General features: G+C 42.7%; 1 protein-coding gene across 4 annotated transcripts in view; it reads right to left on the bottom strand.

The window, feature by feature from the left end:
* BIN2 (bridging integrator 2) overlaps positions 1 to 17,137 on the bottom strand; it is a 33,515-nt gene extending 16,378 nt beyond the window's left edge. For all 4 annotated transcript variants that reach the window (XR_006735958.1, XM_045554892.1, XM_045554893.1 and 1 more), the window contains exons 1-4: positions 16,965 to 17,137; positions 9,403 to 9,483; positions 884 to 938; positions 495 to 589 (exon numbers count right to left, since the gene is read on the bottom strand). Coding sequence is in view for 3 of the 4 variants with exons in the window: in XM_045554892.1 (XP_045410848.1) it covers positions 495 to 589; positions 884 to 938; positions 9,403 to 9,483; positions 16,965 to 17,045 (312 nt within the window). In the remaining variant the exon portion in view is untranslated. The remainder of the gene's footprint in view (positions 1 to 494; positions 590 to 883; positions 939 to 9,402; positions 9,484 to 16,964) is intronic.
* Between the last annotated feature and the right edge of the window lie 1,302 nt (positions 17,138 to 18,439).

Below are 18,439 nucleotides of genomic sequence, written 5' to 3'. Positions count from 1 at the left end.
TGGTGAAGGCTTCACTTCTTAACAACAACTGCTTTCCAGGGAGCAGATATTGATAGTATTACGTTGGATTCTGGGGAAGAGTCAGAGAAAGAAAAGAAATAGTGCCTGCAGGAGACTGGATAAACTTTCAGGGATTAAGAACAGGAACATATGGTCAAAGCCTTGGACTCTAGAACTTAGAGGACAGGGAAGTTTGGGAGTAAATAATCGCATGAAGTTAGTTTTCAAAAACAACCAATCTTCAGCAGGTAAAACTTCCATAAGGTTTTAAAGAGGGTAAGAAGGTCAAAACCAGAGGAATCCACAGATTAGGGAAAACTTTTTACCTTGACAGTTGCAGCTTCTTCTTACAACCCAGTGACTGAGGCAATATAAATGGACAATGTGAACTGGCTCCTTTGTTTTACTATGTTCTTGGATAGAGAAGCTAAGCTGAGATGGGGATGAGAACAGGAGTAAGTGCTGAAAAGTTGTGAAGCCCAAGCCACCCTTACCCCTACGATGGCCTTCAGCTCCTCATGACCATCCCACTCGCTGCTGTAGATCTCCTGCAGGGTTTCTGATACTCTCTTTGAACTTTCGTGCATCACTGAAAGGAAAGAATCCAGTCCTACCATAAAGTTTCCCCACAAGTAGTTGGGTATAATCACATGGGTGACAAATCAGTGGGTCCAATTCAAAAGGACAAACTCAGATTTAGGTCATTAGTGAGGGAAGCTGGATGGGGCTGGGATAGGAAAAGTTACTCTTCCTTGGCCCCCAAAGTCCCAAAAGTCAAAGACAGACAAGCGATAAAAAACCTGGATACCTTTTTTTCCCCACCCCCAGACCTCTTAGTAACTGCATAAATGCCCTCTGGATTCTCCTGTGCTGTAATACCCACCTTTGACTGCACTAAGGAAGTTCTTCAGGTCCTTGTATAGCTTGTGGCCTTCTGCCTGAAAGGGAAAAATACATTTGGTGACTAGAGATACATTCAAAAGATGCCCCAGAGATCAAAGTCAAAAAGCAGGTTAAAAGCAGAGATCACATCTGAAATTTCTTCAAATATTCACAATTGTTATAAATTAGCCTTTACTCTCTTTATCAACAAGTTGTAGGTTGTCTCTTTTGTGTGAATTTTTAAGATGGGGGATTGCTAGAGCTCCCATTGCATTGGCATGTCTTCTTTCTTCTGTCTGTTCTCCCAGCCAGTGAACAAGAGCCTATACCCAAGTTCCTCTGTTGAAATTTAAGTGTCCTCTATGTGACATGGTCTACGTGATCCCCTGGCTTACACTCTCCTCTTTGGGTGGATAAACTACTACCATTTTCTGCAGACACCAGGGCCTCTTCCTCCTCTGAACCCTCACACAGACACTTATCTCCTCCCTGACATCCTTCTCTGCCTTGCCTCACTTCGCCCTTCCCCTCCATCAGTCACCTGCTTTCCACATCTCCCCCAGGAGCCTCATTACTCACTCTCCTCCTGCTCCAACCCCAGTGTCTTCATCTATAGTTCTATCTCTGCTTCTGTCTTTGCTCCTGTGTCTGAATTCTCATTTCTAGGCTAGAAACTCCCAGGTACACACTAGGTTTCCTCCTCCCTCTAAAAAAGAGGAGGAGAGGAAGGTGTCATTTAAAGTTAGAAATTCAAATCTCAACCTGATAGATGAACTGCTTTTACTGGAACTTTGACAAATGGCCACTTAGCCTGCTTCTTAAATACTTCCAGAAACCCAGAACCCACAACCTCTTGTCTCAGACAGCACTGCTTCATTTTTAAATAGCTCCGTTAGAACATCTGCACACCAGTCTTACGCTGGCCTTCCATAACCACAGGGTAGATCTAATTTCTCTTTCACACGTACTTGAAGACAACTTTTACACGCCCTTCACCAAATCGTCTTTGTCATAGGTTTCCTTAATTGTTCCTTATAGTGATGTTTACATCCCCTTCCCATTTTGGTCTCCTTCCTATGTGTGAATTCCAGTTTCTAAGAATTGGGTGGGAAGGAAGTTTAAGGTCAGACGGTTGACATTTTGGAATCTGACTTCAGGAGTGTGGGACTGGGCTGAGAGAGGTAGACCACATTAAGGGCCAGGCCATAGGTTAGGAAAGATTAGCTCAGGTGATGGAATACTTGGAAGCTGAGGTGCATTATTCAGTACACCTTAAAATAGGTGTTGTGAACGTGTTCACTTATCATTTGCTGTGTTCATTACTTGATAAGCTATTAAGCATAACAAAAGTATAAAAAATTTATGGGAGAAAAAAGGGAAAATTCGGAAAATTCTATCTCATGACTTAAAACTTTTTTCCTCCAGAAATCTTTGGGAAAAGATTACTATTATTTAATTTTAGCAACAGAAAATCAAGGTCTACTTGACCAAACACACAAAGAAAACTGGACTAATTATTTCATCCATCTTCTTGCCTCCAGAGCTCACTTCTAAGTTCCTCCAAACTCTTGACCATACTTCAGGTTAAAAATCCCTCTTAAGAGGCTAAAATGCCAGGTTGACAGGATATGAGGACACAGGAATAGTCTCAAAGGAGTCAAAGGAACTGTCAGAGAGGTGGGAGAACTGGGATTGTATATTGTTATAGCAAATGAGGATCAAGAGACATCAGAGAAATGAACAAGGGTCTTATCTACAGAGAGGTTAGAATGCAGTAAAAATTGGTAAAAATTCACTGGACTTGGTAGTTGGAGGTCACTAGTGACCGTGAGAAAGCGCTCACAATAGCATAATAGAGACAGATTTAGTCAGTTAACAAAATTCAGAAACATTCAGCACTTATCAAGAAGGATGTCTCACTTCCTCCTTGCTTTTCCACTCATAGAAAAAAGTTTAGATAGCCAAAGATGTTAAATGTACATAATATCTTTTAAACATGGATAAGGCAGGTAAGTTCAAAAGTTTAAAAATGTGATAATCAAAGTTTCAAAGAGCTTTGAAAGAGTTTAGGGGACTATAAAAGTTTAACAAGGCTTTCAAATTCTTTTTTGAAAGAAAGCAACATGAACTCAACTTTTTTCTTCACCATAAAAATTTTATTTCAAAAATATTTGAGTAGTAAAAACTGTTTTAAACTATCTTATATAATTTCTATAAATGAAATTCTTAACTTTTTCCTATTAGATATCACATGGCCTGAAAAATCAGATCAGTATAATAATCAAGGCTACGATGTATGACTGTACTCTGTTTAAAACTAAGGGTACTATTTATATCATAGTTCAGAAAATGTGAATACGTCTGCTCTCCACTGCACCTCAAAAAAGCCCATCTCCATTTGTATTTTAGAATCAAGCCTTAGTCACAAAGTTGTCTTTCATGCTATTGCTCTTTCCTTCAAGAAGATGAAGCATGAGTGTATGTGTGGAGGTGGTATTTGAGTGTGGGGGATGGTAAGGGGAAGATGGGACACCACTGGGTGTCATTTTATTTCTCTTACCTGTCCATCCTCCCCTGAAATGTCTCCAGGCTGAATAATCCCAGCATTTTCTCCTTTCCTGACATATGTGACTCTCACAGTCTTAGGTTCTCTCTGGTCTGGGAGTTAAGAAACTTGGCTCTACCACCAACTAGAAGCTATTTTACTTCTCTGGCTTTAGTTTCCTCATCTGTAAATGCTGGGTAAAGCCATTGCTAGCTCTAAATCTTATAATTTTATCACTTCTGATCTCTGAATCTTTGCCAAATTCTTGGGATTGCAATAAAGAGTCTGAGTCAGTTCTTCCTACTCCTTATACAAACAGTCCCAACCCTAAGTTAATGAACCATTCACTCTGGAAGCTTGTCCTAAGCAGTCAGGTTGACAGACCTAGGTCCTAAGAGACTGGAGTACTGAGGATGGAGAAGGTTCTTGTCCTGAGGTTCTCTACTTGCTGGAGAAAAATAGACTCAGGTGATCAACAAAACAAGTGTATGTAGCATGATCAAACCCTGAGCAAGTGTTTAAAGTCCTAGGCCTAACGGATATCCAGGAGGGAAAGATGAAGCTAGATTATTAGATCTGATTTTAAAGGCAATGAACTAGAAGCAGAAATAGCTGTCACTATCAGAAATAAGAGATGAAAGTGCTGCTTGAGGAAAACGATTCTTCTTATGTAATATGTTTTAAAGAAAGGAAAGGGTGAAGCAGACAGAGCCTCAAAGAAAAATTACCCATGGAAATTTGATCAGGAATCTAGGCAAGTGGCAAGGCTTTGAAATCAGGCTGGGAAGTTTGGGATTGATAGGAAAAGCTATTAATAAAAAGTTTACCTACAAGCTGACTGTGAGTGAGGGACAGGGCACATGACCAACCAGTTCAACTTCTGGAACACTTCACTTTCAATCTCCTTGACCTTGTCCCTTTTCCTCCTGTTCGTCTTTGCCACCCCAGGTCCAGCCTCAGACATGACTGTACTGCCACTGTCTTCCTCCTTAAACTGTGAGAGCCTTGAGAGCAGGCATGTTCTCCTATTCACAGTGAAGTTCCAGCATCTATTAATAGCACAGTGCTGGCACTGGGCAGACACTCATGAAATGTTTGTTCAATGAACTTGCCAGGAGGAGAATTTCAAAATCATGTTCAATCAGTAGTTATTAGAGGAGTATCATTCTCTCAGTCAGGAAGTTTTTCCTTATTCTCAACCTAACTCTATTTCATTTCTCAAATATATTATTATTTTCTTTCCTCAAGTGATGTTTAGATAGTGGGCTTACACAGGGAATTCTAAGGTGATTTTCCCATCTGAACCTTTCATTCTTTTTCTGGCCCTTCCTTCATCTCTTACACTTTCTGCTCACACATCTGCTGTCAGAGAGAGGACTGAAGGACAAAAGGGCCAGAGTCAGAAACCTTTCAAAGTAGGTGTCAACAGTCCTCTGGGCAGAAACAAGAAAAAAGAAAAAAAAAAAAACAAAGAAAAAGAAAAAAAAAGTGAGTGTCAGCTTACTGATTCTTCTTTTCATGCTGGAGTTGGAAGTAGAACAGTAACTAGAATTGAGAAGAGGCCCAGGGAGGCCTCCTTGTGAGGTACAGTGAAAGAAGCACAGAGTTTAAGTTTGACTCCTAGCTCTGCAACTGACATATATTACCTTGATTAAATTACTGCCCTCTCAGTCAGACCCTATTTCCCCTCAGAGGAATTGGACTAGATCAGTAGTTGCCTAATGCTGTTCTCAGACTAGCTGTTATATCATAATTACCTAGAAAGTTTAACATAAAACACAGATTCCATAGTCAATGATCACCTGTGGCTGTTAATATCACAAAACAAAGGAGACAACCAGATATTATGTGCCTCCTGATAGAAAAATACAATAACATCTATGAAGTATTCTTGCTGCTAAAACAAACAAAACCCGAATCTCATCAAGCCTCAAAAATCAATCAATTACAGAACATACAGGCAACAGAGGAACATGTTGAACAACACCAGGGGGATTCAATCAGCCAAATACAGACTGTGGGAAAGAAACTACAGGACAAACAACCTGGTATCATCAACAAATATAAGATGTAAGAAGGGAACAATTAGAAATCTATAGATTAAGAGATTTAACCTTTAATCTAATAGACTTAAACATGTTAATGAGTTGCTGACTTAAAAAAACTGTAAAAAAAATGATGAGACAAACAGGGGAATTTGAACACTGACCAGACATTTTGTAATACTAAGGCATGATGCTAATTTTTTTAGATAACCTCACATTTATTTATTATAGATATACTTAGATGTCATACACAACACACAGCAAAGAGCAGTGGTTGTAGCTTAGGAAGATGTGAAATCATTATTGTTTTTTAAGTTAGTTTTTTTTTCTTTTTTCTTGATGTACTTTCTGATTAGTTGTCATGAGTAAATGTTTTTTTTTTTTTTTTTTTGGAGACAGAGTCTCACTCTGTTGCCCAGGCTAGAGTGCTGTGGTGTCAGCCTAGCTCACAGCAACCTCAAACTCCTGGGCTCAAGCAATCCTTCTGCCTCAGCCTCCCGGGTGGCTGGGACTACAGGCAGGCGCTACCATGCCCAGATAACTTTTTCTATATATTTTTAGTTGTCTGGCTAATTTTTTTCTATTTTTAGTAAAGATGGGGTCTCGCTCTTGCTTAGGTTGCTCTTGAACTCCTAACCTCGAGCAATCCTCCCACCTTGGCCTCCCAGAGTGCTACCATTACAGGTGTGAGCCACCTCGCCCAGCCTTTGAGTAAATGTTTTACAGAAAAACATTTTTAGGTGGGACAATGGTATTGTGGTTACATTTTAAAGGAGTCCTTACCTTTAGAGATGGATAATGAAATTTTTATGGATGTGTGGGAATTATCAGAATCAAAATGGAGTCACTAGTGTTAAAAAAAAAAAAAAACCCTAACAAATAGAGCTAGGGAAGGCCATGAAGAGAGGGTTCTCATGCTTACATGTCTGATAACAAAAATTATCACAAATGACTCTGCAAAAACCACAATCTTGCACAAAGGTTATCACAACCTTATACGATAAATTCTTTTGCAAGGACATTTGCCCAGCAACTGTCTGTCCAACCTTGGATTAGCATCACCCTTGTTATTGATCTTTGTAGCTAAGACTAATTACTCTAAAACAATCATGTAATCCTTGTCACATTTTTTCCTTTAAAAACCTTTGTCTTCCAGAATATGCACATAGTTTACCATGGCACACGTATTCCTATTGCAATGCTCTATTCCTGAATAAATATGTTTATGTTTTTTTTTTTTTTATATTCTGGAAAGATCTGTGGAAACCTTACCAATAACCCAGGGACTCAGAGGAAGGCAGGATTCAGGAATAAGCCCAAGACGAGCTGCCGCTGCCTACTGCTTCCTGAGTTACAAGCCTTGCCTGCTAGAGTCCCGGAGGTCATGTCCATCCAATGTGCCCTCCCAGGTTTCAGCACCAAATGTTAGGTCCAGAGCTGAGAGAGAGACACATGAAGCCTCATGTGTAGCAAAATGCTGTTTATTTGACCAGATGCAGATGGGTGAAGGCTGAAAAAGACATCCACCAATATGTTTTTCTTTTAGAGAGCCTCTTTTTGTTATTTAGGTTGACAGATGATGACATCTGGAATTTGCTTCATAATAATCAATGATAGGAGAAAGTGGGTGGGAACATAGATGAAACAAGATTGCCCATGAATTGATAAGTTATGGAAGCTGAATGATGGGTACATGTGGATTCATTATACAAGTTTCTCTACCTTTGTATATATTTAAAATTTTCCAATAAAAAAGTTTTAAAAATAAGATTCCCAGGTCCTACTCCCAGAGACCTTGCATTTTTAAATAGTTTCCAAATGATTCTGTTATATAATCAACTACTGAATTAGATGATAGCTAATATCCTTTTAACATAATTTTTAAAATGATTTCTCATGTAATTTAACTGATATTGTATAATAAAGAATTTGTAGGCCAGGTACAGTGGCTCATGCCTGTAATCCTAGCACTGTGGGAAGCCGAGGCAGGAGGACTGCTTGAGGTCAGGAGTTCAAGACCAGCCCTAGCAACATTGAGACCCCCATCTCTACCAAAAAATAGAAAAAATTAGCCAGGCGTGGTGGTGCATGCCTATAGTCCCGGCTACTCAGGAGGCTGAGGCAAGAGAATTGCTTAAGCCCAGGAGTTTGAGGTTGCAGTGAGCTATGATGACACCACTTCACTCTAGCACAGGCAACCCTGTCCCAAAAAGAAAAAAAGAATTTGGCTCGGCACGGTGGCTCACACCTGTAATCCTAGCATTCTGGGATGCCGAGATGGTAGGATTGCTCAAGGTCAGGAGTTCAAGAGCAGCCTGAGCAAGAGTGAGACCCTGTCTCTACTAAAAATAGAAAGAAATGACCTGGACAGCTAAAAATATATATAGAAAAAAAAAATTAGCTGGGCATGGTGGCACATGCCTGTAGTCCTAGCTACTCGGGTGGCTGAGGTGGGAGGATTGCTTAAGCCCAGGAGTTTGAGGTTGCTGTGAGCTAGGCTGATGCCATGGCACTGTAGCCCGGGCAACAGAACGAGACTTTGTCTCAAAAAAAAAAAAAAAAAAGAATTTGTGTTGTCTTTGTCCCTGGTTCCTGAGAAGTAACCTCTAAATCCTGTGTCTTCATTATTCAAGGTGGGCCCCTCAGACCATACCTGAGTTTACACTAAACAAATGACTCAGGATGGTGGCTGGCAGGCTGGAAAGATGAACCCTGCAATAGAGGATTGAGGCTCTGGGACAGGTGATATCAGTCTGACCTCCTAGAGAGGGCAAAAGAGTGAGAGATTGAGTTTGATCACATAGCCAATGATTCAATATGTAAAGAAATTGCAATAAGAACTCTGGACACCTGAAGCTCACCTGAGTAATCCTACATCAGCATAACTGAGAGGATAACATGTCCTGAAGATACAGAAGCTTTGTGTTTGGGACCCTTCCAGACCTCACCTTATGGGTCTCTTCATTTGGCTGGTCCCGATTTATATCTTTTATAATAAAATTGTGATTGTAGGTAGAGCACTTTCCTGAGTTCTGAGAGTCATTCTAGTGAATTATCAAACCTAAGTAAGTAGTAGGAACTCCCAAATTTGTAGCTAATTGGTCAGAAGTACAGTATCCTGGGAACCCAGAGCTCACAGCTAGTGTGTAAAGGGAGGGCAGTCTTGTGGGAGACTATGGCTTTAACCTGTGCAATCTGACGTAGCTCTGGGTAGTGTCAGAATTACATTGCAACTGGATATTCATTTAAGTTAATAACTCCCTTCTATTGTAAAGAGGGGATGCATGTGAAGCGTTGAGCACAATGCCTTGCACACGGTAGATGGAAAGTCAAATAACCCATGATGGTTAAACCTTTATTATCTACTTCTTAACATAAATTTTCTACATGAAATTATCCGTAATACCTAGCTGAAATAGAAGAAACAGTGAGAACAAGAAGTTTGTTGGTAGAAATGACAGGTAAAGATGGAGGTATTTTAGAACAAAGGGCTTAGGGTGGGGTAGATGTAGGGAACAAAGATACAACAAAGAAAGCATGGGGCTATTGAGTTGAGAGGAGCCGTAGGGTGGCAGACAGGTATTCTGGGGAGGTGAATAAGCCAGAAATGAAGGTGGCAAGAAGCTCACTTTGATGTTGTCTAAGGACCTGGTGATGCAACTGTACCTTGGCAGTCCTGAGGGGGGCCACTAGAAGAAAAGAACATTCCCCTGTCCCGTAAATCCTAGGGTCAGCAGGAACTGGAAAGGTAAGTTTCTCTGGTTCCCAGGGGAAGGATAAGCAGTGAGTCACCCTGTGGCCCTTATCCCTTGTGGGGAGGATGGGCTGGTAGGGACATTTGCCGCTTTGCAGAACCTGCTGTTCTTCTGCCATTCAACCCTCATGTCTCCTTTCTTCCTCCAAGCTTCCCTTCCCCACCCTCCAGATTACCTGTTGTTGGCAGAAGTTGCTGGCACTTTGTTCAAATCGCTCATCTTTGGTTTCTACAGTTTTTCCCAATTTCTGCAGTACCTGGGGATATAAGACAAAAAAGCCCATAAGGTTATAGTCAAGTCTCTTATCTGTTGGCCTTATATGATCCTGGCTTCACTCAAGTCTCAGAGGCAACTAAAGGGCTGTAATCATCAGCCCAACAGAATTATAAATATAACACATTATTGGAAAACAAATCATGTTTTGTGATTCTTCTCAAAGTGGGGGTAGCTCTGGAAGTATGTAGTAGTGGGCTCTATATATAAAGCTCAGAATAAATAAGGTATATCTTCCTGGAATGTCGTTACTTTTTTTTTTTTTTTTTTTTTTTTGAGATAGGGTCTCCCTCTGTTGCCCAGGATGGAGTTCAGTGGTGCGATCTTAGCTCACTGCAGCCTTGAACGCCTGAGCTCAAGCAATCTTCCTGCCTCAGCCTCCCTCGTAGCTAGGACTACAGGTGTGCACCACCACACTCAGCCAATTTTTAATTTTTTTGTAGAGATGAGGTCTTGCTATGTTGCCTGGGCTGCTCTCAAACTCCTGGCCTCAAGCAATCTTCCTGCCTAGGCCTCCCAAAATGTTGGGATTACAGATTACAGGCATGAACTACCATGCCTGGCCTGTCATTATAAACTTAAATTGTTTTTTATTTTAGGGGGAAGGAAGAGAGCAGTATATCAAAACAAGGATTAAGGCCAAGCATGGTGGTTCACCCAACTACTAGGGAGGCTGAGGCAAGAGGATCACTTGAGCCCAGGAGTTTGAGGTTGCAGTGAGCTATGATTGCACCACTGTACTCCATCCTGGACAACAGAGGGAGACCCTGTCTCAAAATAAATAAATAAATAAAAATAAAACAAAGATTAAGAAGAATGTAAAATGTGCATGGCTTCTAAAAATAAAACATGAGCCTTGAACACATTTTTCACTTGAGAGACTCTCTTTTAGCCGTGGCCACAGATTCCTTTAGTAGATCAAGTTAGAGAGGTGGCCAGGGTCCTTGTGGAAAACTTTTTGAGGTCCTGATATAATACACTTCTAACTCAGCTAGACACTGAATGCTATCCACGTCTATTTCCTCTGAACTAGAAAAGCTGAGAGCCAACCATCATGCTAATCTCAGTACTAATGCAAAAAACATGGGGATGAATAAGACCCAGTCTCCGTTCTCATAGGGGCCATTCACTCATAAACAAGTAATTACATGTAGTAAGAAAGCCCTGAGTCTTCTTCCTGGAACCCCCATCTTGGAAGGAAGTACCACCATCCCCTCAGGCCCAAATTAGAAACTCAGGAGTTACCTTCAACCACTTCTCCTTCACCCTCCTTATCAAATCCCTTACCATATCCATCTCTGGAAATCATCCTATGTTCTCTGGTCTCACTGCAATAGCCATAGTTTAGGCCCTCATTGTTTCTCACCTGGCCTGCTGCAACAGGTCTACCATGCTGCTGCTTAAAACTTTCTAATTGTTCCCCATTCATCTCTTCAACAAATGTTTATTAAATGCCCAGTATGTATCTATAAGTAATAGGTCAAATGTCAACATGCATACAGTTGCCAATGATGTGACCTTTCATTAAGTCTCAGCTCTCATTACTCTTCTTCCATGCAAGTTTCCCTCCTTGACACTATTTTAGTTTCCTGAATAAGCTACACTGTTGCTTGTCATAGATGCTGGTCTCTCTTTCTAGAATACCTTTCCCCACTTTGCCTAACAGGTAAATATCTAAAAAGTCCAGTTCATACTCTATATCCTTTGTGACACTTAACCACATCCACTTCATCCCATCAAATTAATCACTCCCAAGTGCTTGCAATTTCTATACCTTGTATATATTAATATTTATATTATTGTTTTATTATTTGTATTTATTTGTTTATGTCTCCTTCTAAATTGTAAGCTCCTTAAGGATTGGGTACTTTCCTTGCTCACTTAGATTTCTCATTATCCAGCAAATAAATACTTAATAATTTTAACAGAAAGGGGAGTGAGACTGATGCTATAGGAGGGGATGAATGGATGGGGCCTTGAAGTAGGATTTGGTAGATTGTAACAGAGTACAAAGAGTGGAAAGAGGATTTCAGGCAAAGACAACAGCATCAGCAAAGTCATGGGAGCATGCAGCTTCATGAGATGGTCCAGCATGGCTGGTTTGGAGTGTTTGGGGGAGTTGTGGGGAATGAAGCTAGAAAAGTGAGACTGGAGTCTCATTATGAAAGGCTTTGAATCCCATGCAAGAGTGCCCAGATCTGGGGAGTGTGGCAGGTTCTGTGTAGAGACTCTGATCCAAGAACGTCTATTGTTAATCCTGAGAGTAAATGTCTCTCACTCCTGGAGCTCTTTCTGTAGTGGTTAAGATCAACCACTCTGGAGTCAGACAGATATGGGCTCCCATTTTGGTCCTTCCACTTACTGACTATAAGCCTTTGGGCAAGTCACTTAATCTCTTGAGACTCAGTTTACAGAGCTTCGTTTCCCCTATTAAGATAATATTTATCTCCTGGAGTTGTTAAGGATTAAATGATATTATACACGTAAACTGCTTTCTCAGTGCTGCCGTACAAAGAGCGTACCCACTCTCATCATGTCTAGTCTGACTCCCTTGCCTGTAAATGCCTGTATTTCCTTTTCGGTTTGGCCATATCTGTTTGTGTTTGTCTCTAACTCCATCCACCTCACTCATCACCCAGCCCTGGTATACAGTCTGCCATCCTCCCTGGCTCCACCCTCTCCCCCAAACAAAACACTGTTCTCTACCAGAAAGTTGCAAAACCACCTTGGTTAGTGGCAAGTGCAGCTCTTACTTCCTTTCTGCTACCCCTCCCTTCCTTTGCCCATGGCTTGGTTCTTCTTAGGTGAAGGTGGCAGAAATGAAAGCAAAGAGAAAACTCAGTCTAGAGTCAGTATAAGGGAAGACTGGGGCAGACCAATCTCCCCAATCCTAAAAGGCTTGGAGGCAGAGGGTGTGGGGGCTATTGAGGGAACCTCCCCACCTTTAACTCTGAAAGTAAAAGGGTTATAGTATTATCACCCTGAAACATACCCCAGTGTTCTGGGGCCAAAGTCATTTGTTGCCATAACCTGCTGCACAGGTCCATGTGTCACTTATACTATGTTATAGGTGTTCTTCCTCGACTGAGAGATCCTTGAGGAAACAGGATGTACAGATGTTCAATAGATGTTTGTTGAAAGAATAAGTTGTACTTTTGGATCACTTCCTAATGAAAGCCCATGTAATGCCAATCCCTAAAGTCCTGCCCTGAGGATTGTGCCCCAATTTGCCTGGCCTGGCAGCTGCAAAGTTAAAATATAGATATTTGGAAAGAGCAAGAACAAGGACAAGAAAGTAAATGTGAACCTGAGTGGAAAATATTCTAGTGTTCATTGACCTATTCTTTTAACTTTTCTGTAGATGGAGGGGGACTGGATAAAGCTTTAAAAAAAAATCATTGCATACATGTTTGGTAGCTATAGTTCTTCATTATCACCTTTCCCCATAGTCATTTATAACAATTGGGGTAATTGGAATAGGGCCTGGATATCAGATGGTATTATAGAATTTTACTAAAATTTTTTCATAGATATAATAATTTTGTTGTGGTTACATAAGAAATCTTTAGGATATATGCTAAAGTAGGCTTTCCTTATATGGCCCTAATATACTTTTTCCAGTCTTTTCTCCCACTACTCCCTGTGCTCCAGCTTAATAGCATTTCTCACTATTATGTCTAAAAGCACTTCTAGACTCCATGCCTTGCTCCTGCTGGCATTTCTCAGCTAGAAAGCTCTCTTACCACTTGCCTAAGGAACTACTAATCACCCATAATTTCTATTTCAAACTCACCCCCACTATAAAAGCTCCCTTGATTCTTCCCAATCTTTCTGCTTTCTGAATTGCCATAGACCTGCATCTCTCTCAGGTCACTCGTTTTACTTTTTTTTTAACTAGATTGCAAGCTTCTGGCAGGCAAGAATGTCTCTTATCTCTAGATTCCCTCCTGGGTCCAGCCCAGTTCCCTGGACAAAAGAGTTTTTCTGTAAATATTTAGTGAATTAAACCCCTCTGGGATATAGGCTAAGTAAAAGTCAACAGAGAAAAAGACCAACAAACCAGTGGTAAACAATGCCCTTTCTCAGGGGAGATCTAAGAAGTTTGTCACAGAGAAGACATGAACAGATGGTGAAAGCAGTACTGCAATTTGAAATGTGAAGATGTATCATACTGTAAAAACACAATTAAGCCAGCTTAAATTCAGCCTCATGCTTAGTTTGAGTAGGAACTGGAAAATAGACCAAGCAGAATGCTTCATCCCTGTTATGTTTACCAGTCACCAGACCTTTACCCCCAGCTTTTTAGAGGAGGAAGCCTGAGCAAAATGTGTTTCCACTCCTAAACTCTTTTGCTTCTGAGAGAGGATCAGCAGCAAGTGGGGAGGCACAGATGTCAGAGAGGCTTATCAGGAACATTGTAAAGGGAGTGGCCTGGGGTTAGGATTCAGAGGCAGGACACCTGGGTTTCAATAATTGTTCTGCCACTTACCAATCTCTTTTGAGACTTCTTTTCTCATTTCTAAAATTGGGATACTAACAACTTGCTTAAGGGGTTGAAAAGATGAAGTGAGATTATATTGCTACAATGTTGGCTCCATAAAGGGAGAGATCATCTCTTTCTTGTTATATCCCTATGCCTGTTCTATAATAGGCACTTGATATTTGACACATTACCTATTACATTACTCAGATTACATCCAACTTCTTATAGAAAAATCACAAAGTGTTCCAGGGAATCCTTTCTTTTAATGCAACTTTCTCCTCTTTATTTTGCCCTCAGTAACCTCCCATGACTCAAGGGCTCTGGCTCCAGGCTGACTGAGCTGAGCTCCCTCCCCCAGCCTAGACCATTCCCACCTTATCCAAGTTCAATGTCTGCCTGCCCCAGTGCCTAAGTCTGGGTTCAGAGTATCCTGTTTTCTGCATCAACCTGGAAGTTTCCTAGGGCAGATCTGAGTTTGCTCCCCTCTCTCTATCTCCTAAGGATTCGGGGCAGGAAGAACAGGGTGTTACTTGGGTGGCTGGTTCTCCTTTTGGGAAGCATTTGACTCTGAGGTTCAAGGAGCCTCCTCCCCTTTTCAATTTGGTGTTCTTACCTTATTGAATTTCATCAAGAATATCAATCTTTTCATTTTACAAAGGTAGGATCTGAAGCCCAGAGCAGGGCATTATTTACTTAAGATTTTGGAGTTCATGCTTAAAAAAGAGAGAAAGCCCAAAGCAAGGCATGCATAGTGTTGATGATAGGCTAGATGAAGACAGTGAGTAAAAGAGTGCAGTAAAGTCAGTTGGCCTTATTATTATTATTATTATTATTATTATTATTTTGAGACAGGGTCTCACTTTGTCACCCACCCAGACTGGAGTACAGTGGCACTAATGTAGCTCACTGCAACCCTGACCTCCCAACCTCAAGCAATCCTCCCATCTTGGCCTCCCAAAGTGCTGAGATTACAGGTGTGAGCCACTGCACCCAGCATTGGTTTGTCTTTTTAAAATTACCATTATTCATGTCTTTTGGGTTTTTTGTTTTTTTCAACCATAGCATAGGCTTCTCTCCTCTAATACTTCCTGCTCTCCCACACTGCTTCTAACAGAGACTTTCCCATAGGCACTGCTGTCAGGTCTATTGATCTGTAAACAGACAGCCTTCAGAGAGGCTGAAACCATGATCAAGGTGAAGTTAAGGGTAAGTGAAATAACGAAGTCTGGCCACACAGAATCTTTCCCTTTTCCTCATCTCTTTCACTCATCTCATGAGATAGAAAAAGTATATATATATATATATATAAATAATATTTTAAAAAGGGCTTATTGAAAAAAGAAATAAAGAAAAGAAAAAGTATATACAGCTGGGCATGGTTGCACACTTGCAGTCCCAGCTACTTGGGAGGCTGAGGCAAGATTACTTGAGCCCAGGAGTCCAAGACCAACCTGAGCAAGAGAAAGACCCTGTTTCTACAAAAAAAGAGAAAATTAGTCAGGCATGGTGGCAAGTGCCTGTGGTCTCAGCTGCTCGGAAGGCTGAGGCAGAAGGATTGCCTGAGCCCAGGAATTTGAGGTTTCTGTGAGCTATGATAACACACCACTGCATTCTAACCCAGGCAACAGAGTGAGACCCTGTCAAAAAAAAAAAAAAAGAAAGAAAGAAAGAAAAGAAAACGCATATGCAGGCCCTCCCTTTCATTGTTGCCTCTTTTTTCAGTCCCGGAGGTCGTGTCCACCCGGTGTGCCCTCCTGAGTTTCGGCACCAAATGTTAGGTCCAGAGCCAAGAGAGAGACACATGAAGCCTCATGTGTAGCAAAATGCTGTTTATTTTGAGCACCTGGGTGCAGATGGGTGGAGGCCAAAAAAGGTGTCCATCATTGTTGCCCCTTAAAGTCAGGAACTACATGTACATTCTACCAATTCTTTTTTCATAATCCCACTTGGGAGAACTGGTTGCCCTTAATCTTTCCCAGGGCCCAAACCAGTGTTCCACCTTTAGAAGATAATACCATTATTTCAATTAAGTATGTGTTGTTTACCCAAATGCTTTTAAGTCCATTAGCCTTTAAAAAACCAGAACTGTATCTTGGTCCTTCTTGTCCCTCCTCCCTCCCCTTTTCTTCTGGCTTACAAGTCTTCCCATACCATCTTGCCTAATAGAGTGTTGGTATGTGGAGAGTAGAGGTTCAGGTTAGAAGCAAAGAAAATACTCTGGATAGAAACAAAAATGCCATTAAAATGTGAACAGTGTCTGCATGATCTCTATAAGCGGGCAAGTTATAGCTGGGCAGCCAACCTAAATGCTAGTGCTGGGGTAGGGCTACTCAGCACTAACCAAGGCCACGTTCTAAAGAGACCCCCTTCATCATCCTGGGCAGTGCACTCTCCAACGCCAAAGGGAGGGTACAGGAAGCAGATGTGGGCTACTGCTTGCAACAGCTTCACATCCAGAGACCGGTCAGGCGTAGGTACAGAGAGGATTATGTAGAATTATTCTAGTTTTCAGTGGACTCCCTATTCAAGCTAACTGGTGGTACACACGGCATCACAGCCGGTCATCACTGTCTTTGACTTGGCGAAGTTACCCTCCAATTCCATCATCTGTAAAACGGCATCCTCTTGGATTGCTAGGACAAAACCCGATACATGGGTGGCCGATGTGAGTTCCTTTCTTTCACCTTCTCTGGGTGGGCCTGAAGGTTGTTTAAGGTTCCTGAGAGAGACTGTTGTCGCCTCGGCTTCCCCACCCTTGCGCAAGATCGTGTGGTGGTCTCCGTTCTCTCTCAGATCTGCCGGTTGTCATGGAATCCCGCTCCCTGCTCCCGTTTCTCGGGGAGACCCTCCTCGTCAGCCCTGGCCTTCTGGGGCCCCTGAGCGCCCTGCATGCCCGTCCTGGCCGCCCGGCCTCGGCTCCCCTCGGGCCTCGGCTCCTCGCGCCGGCGGGGCCGGGCGGTCGTCGAGGCCCGGCCGCCTACCTTCTCCTGGGCTCTGCTGAACTTCTTCTGCATCTGCTTGGCAAAGAGGCCGGCTGCGCCGCCCGCCTTGCCCTCGGCCATCCTGCTGGCTCCCCAGGGGCGGCTGCCCTGGCCCGGGGCCCTGTGGTTTTCTGGAGGCCCCTGAGGAGGAAGTGCGGGCTCCCAGCATGCCTCGCATCCGGCGGCGGCGGCGGCGGCGGGCTGGCCTCGTCCTCCCGCCCGCCGGCCGCCCCCCGCCGCCCCGACCCCCGGTGCGCGCCCGGGCCCACACGACGGCCACCCTGAGACCCGCCCCGCGGCCCACCGCGTTCAGCTCAGGGGTGCGGCCCAGAGCCGCGGGCTGGGGGACGGGCTTGTTCAGAGCGGGGCGGAGACTGGGCCTGCCCTCAGGTGGAGCTCACTCTAGACCAACACCGGAGCTTCCTCCCTGAGGTTCCGGAACATCGGCCCCGCTGAACAAAGTCTTCAAATGGGGGCCAAGACTCCTTCATCCTGGAAGGTGAATTAGCTATCACGATCAGCACTGGAAAATAACTGAAACAACAGGGTAGAAAATATCCTGAGTTCCACTCCTTACGGATATTTCTTACGTCAGAAAACGTGTTTCAGTTCTATGGGTATTCATTGCTAAGGTGCCAAGTAAACTGTATTTCTTGCTCCAGGTTGCAGTTTAGCCACTGCCAGAGAGATTGGCTCTAAGCCTGGAACTGGTAGGGACAGAGTGCAGAGTGGGGACAGGACTCCAGATCTGGATTTGAAAGAAAGGAACAAATGTGCCGGAAGTAGAAATCGGGTGGGGGTGGGGGGTTCTTAGGAAAGGAGATGATCTCAATGGAAAAATGCTAAGGAGGAGAGTATGGACGCCTGTGTAGGAGATGGGGAGCAAGTTTTTCTAGTTGGAGTACAGTGTACTAGATGGAAGTAGAATGTGAACACAGACACAGATTGTGCAAATTGGGGTGGGGCTGTTGAGATTACAACCATTGTTTCTGTAGGGAGAAGGTCTCCAAATAGAAGTTATTTTCTGATCTGTTTGAGGCTATAGCTGGAAATTGGGACACTAGGTTTGGAAGAACCATTTACTCAAGCATTTTACAGTGGAGGTGAAATTCCCTCAAGGAAGGGAAGAAGGTCAAAATACACTGCCTAAGGAGTGGAGAGGGAAGCTGGAGGCCTGACACAAAACTAGAGGTCTTTGTCTGCTATTGTTTTTCATTTTTTCCCCCTAACCAGACATTACTGCACTCAAGGTAAACCGTGTGCCAGGCATTGCTGCATATTGGGGCGCCAAGATGAATAAGATGCACTCGACCTCAAGATGCCTTAAAGTCTGGAGGCGGAGATAGGTTGGTAATCAGATGATTATAATGTGATTAATTCATTTGTAGAGATGAATACAAAATTTTTAGGCAATACGTGATGAGGGTTTATTCTGGATGTTGGTTCGGGTAATGGCCTGAAAGAGGCAGAATCTA

This window comes from Lemur catta, chromosome 6, assembly GCF_020740605.2.
Source record: "Lemur catta isolate mLemCat1 chromosome 6, mLemCat1.pri, whole genome shotgun sequence".
NCBI classification, from domain to species: domain Eukaryota; kingdom Metazoa; phylum Chordata; class Mammalia; order Primates; family Lemuridae; genus Lemur; species Lemur catta.
Note: the sequence above shows the minus strand (reverse complement) of the source record. Positions and strands in the feature narration are given on the sequence as shown.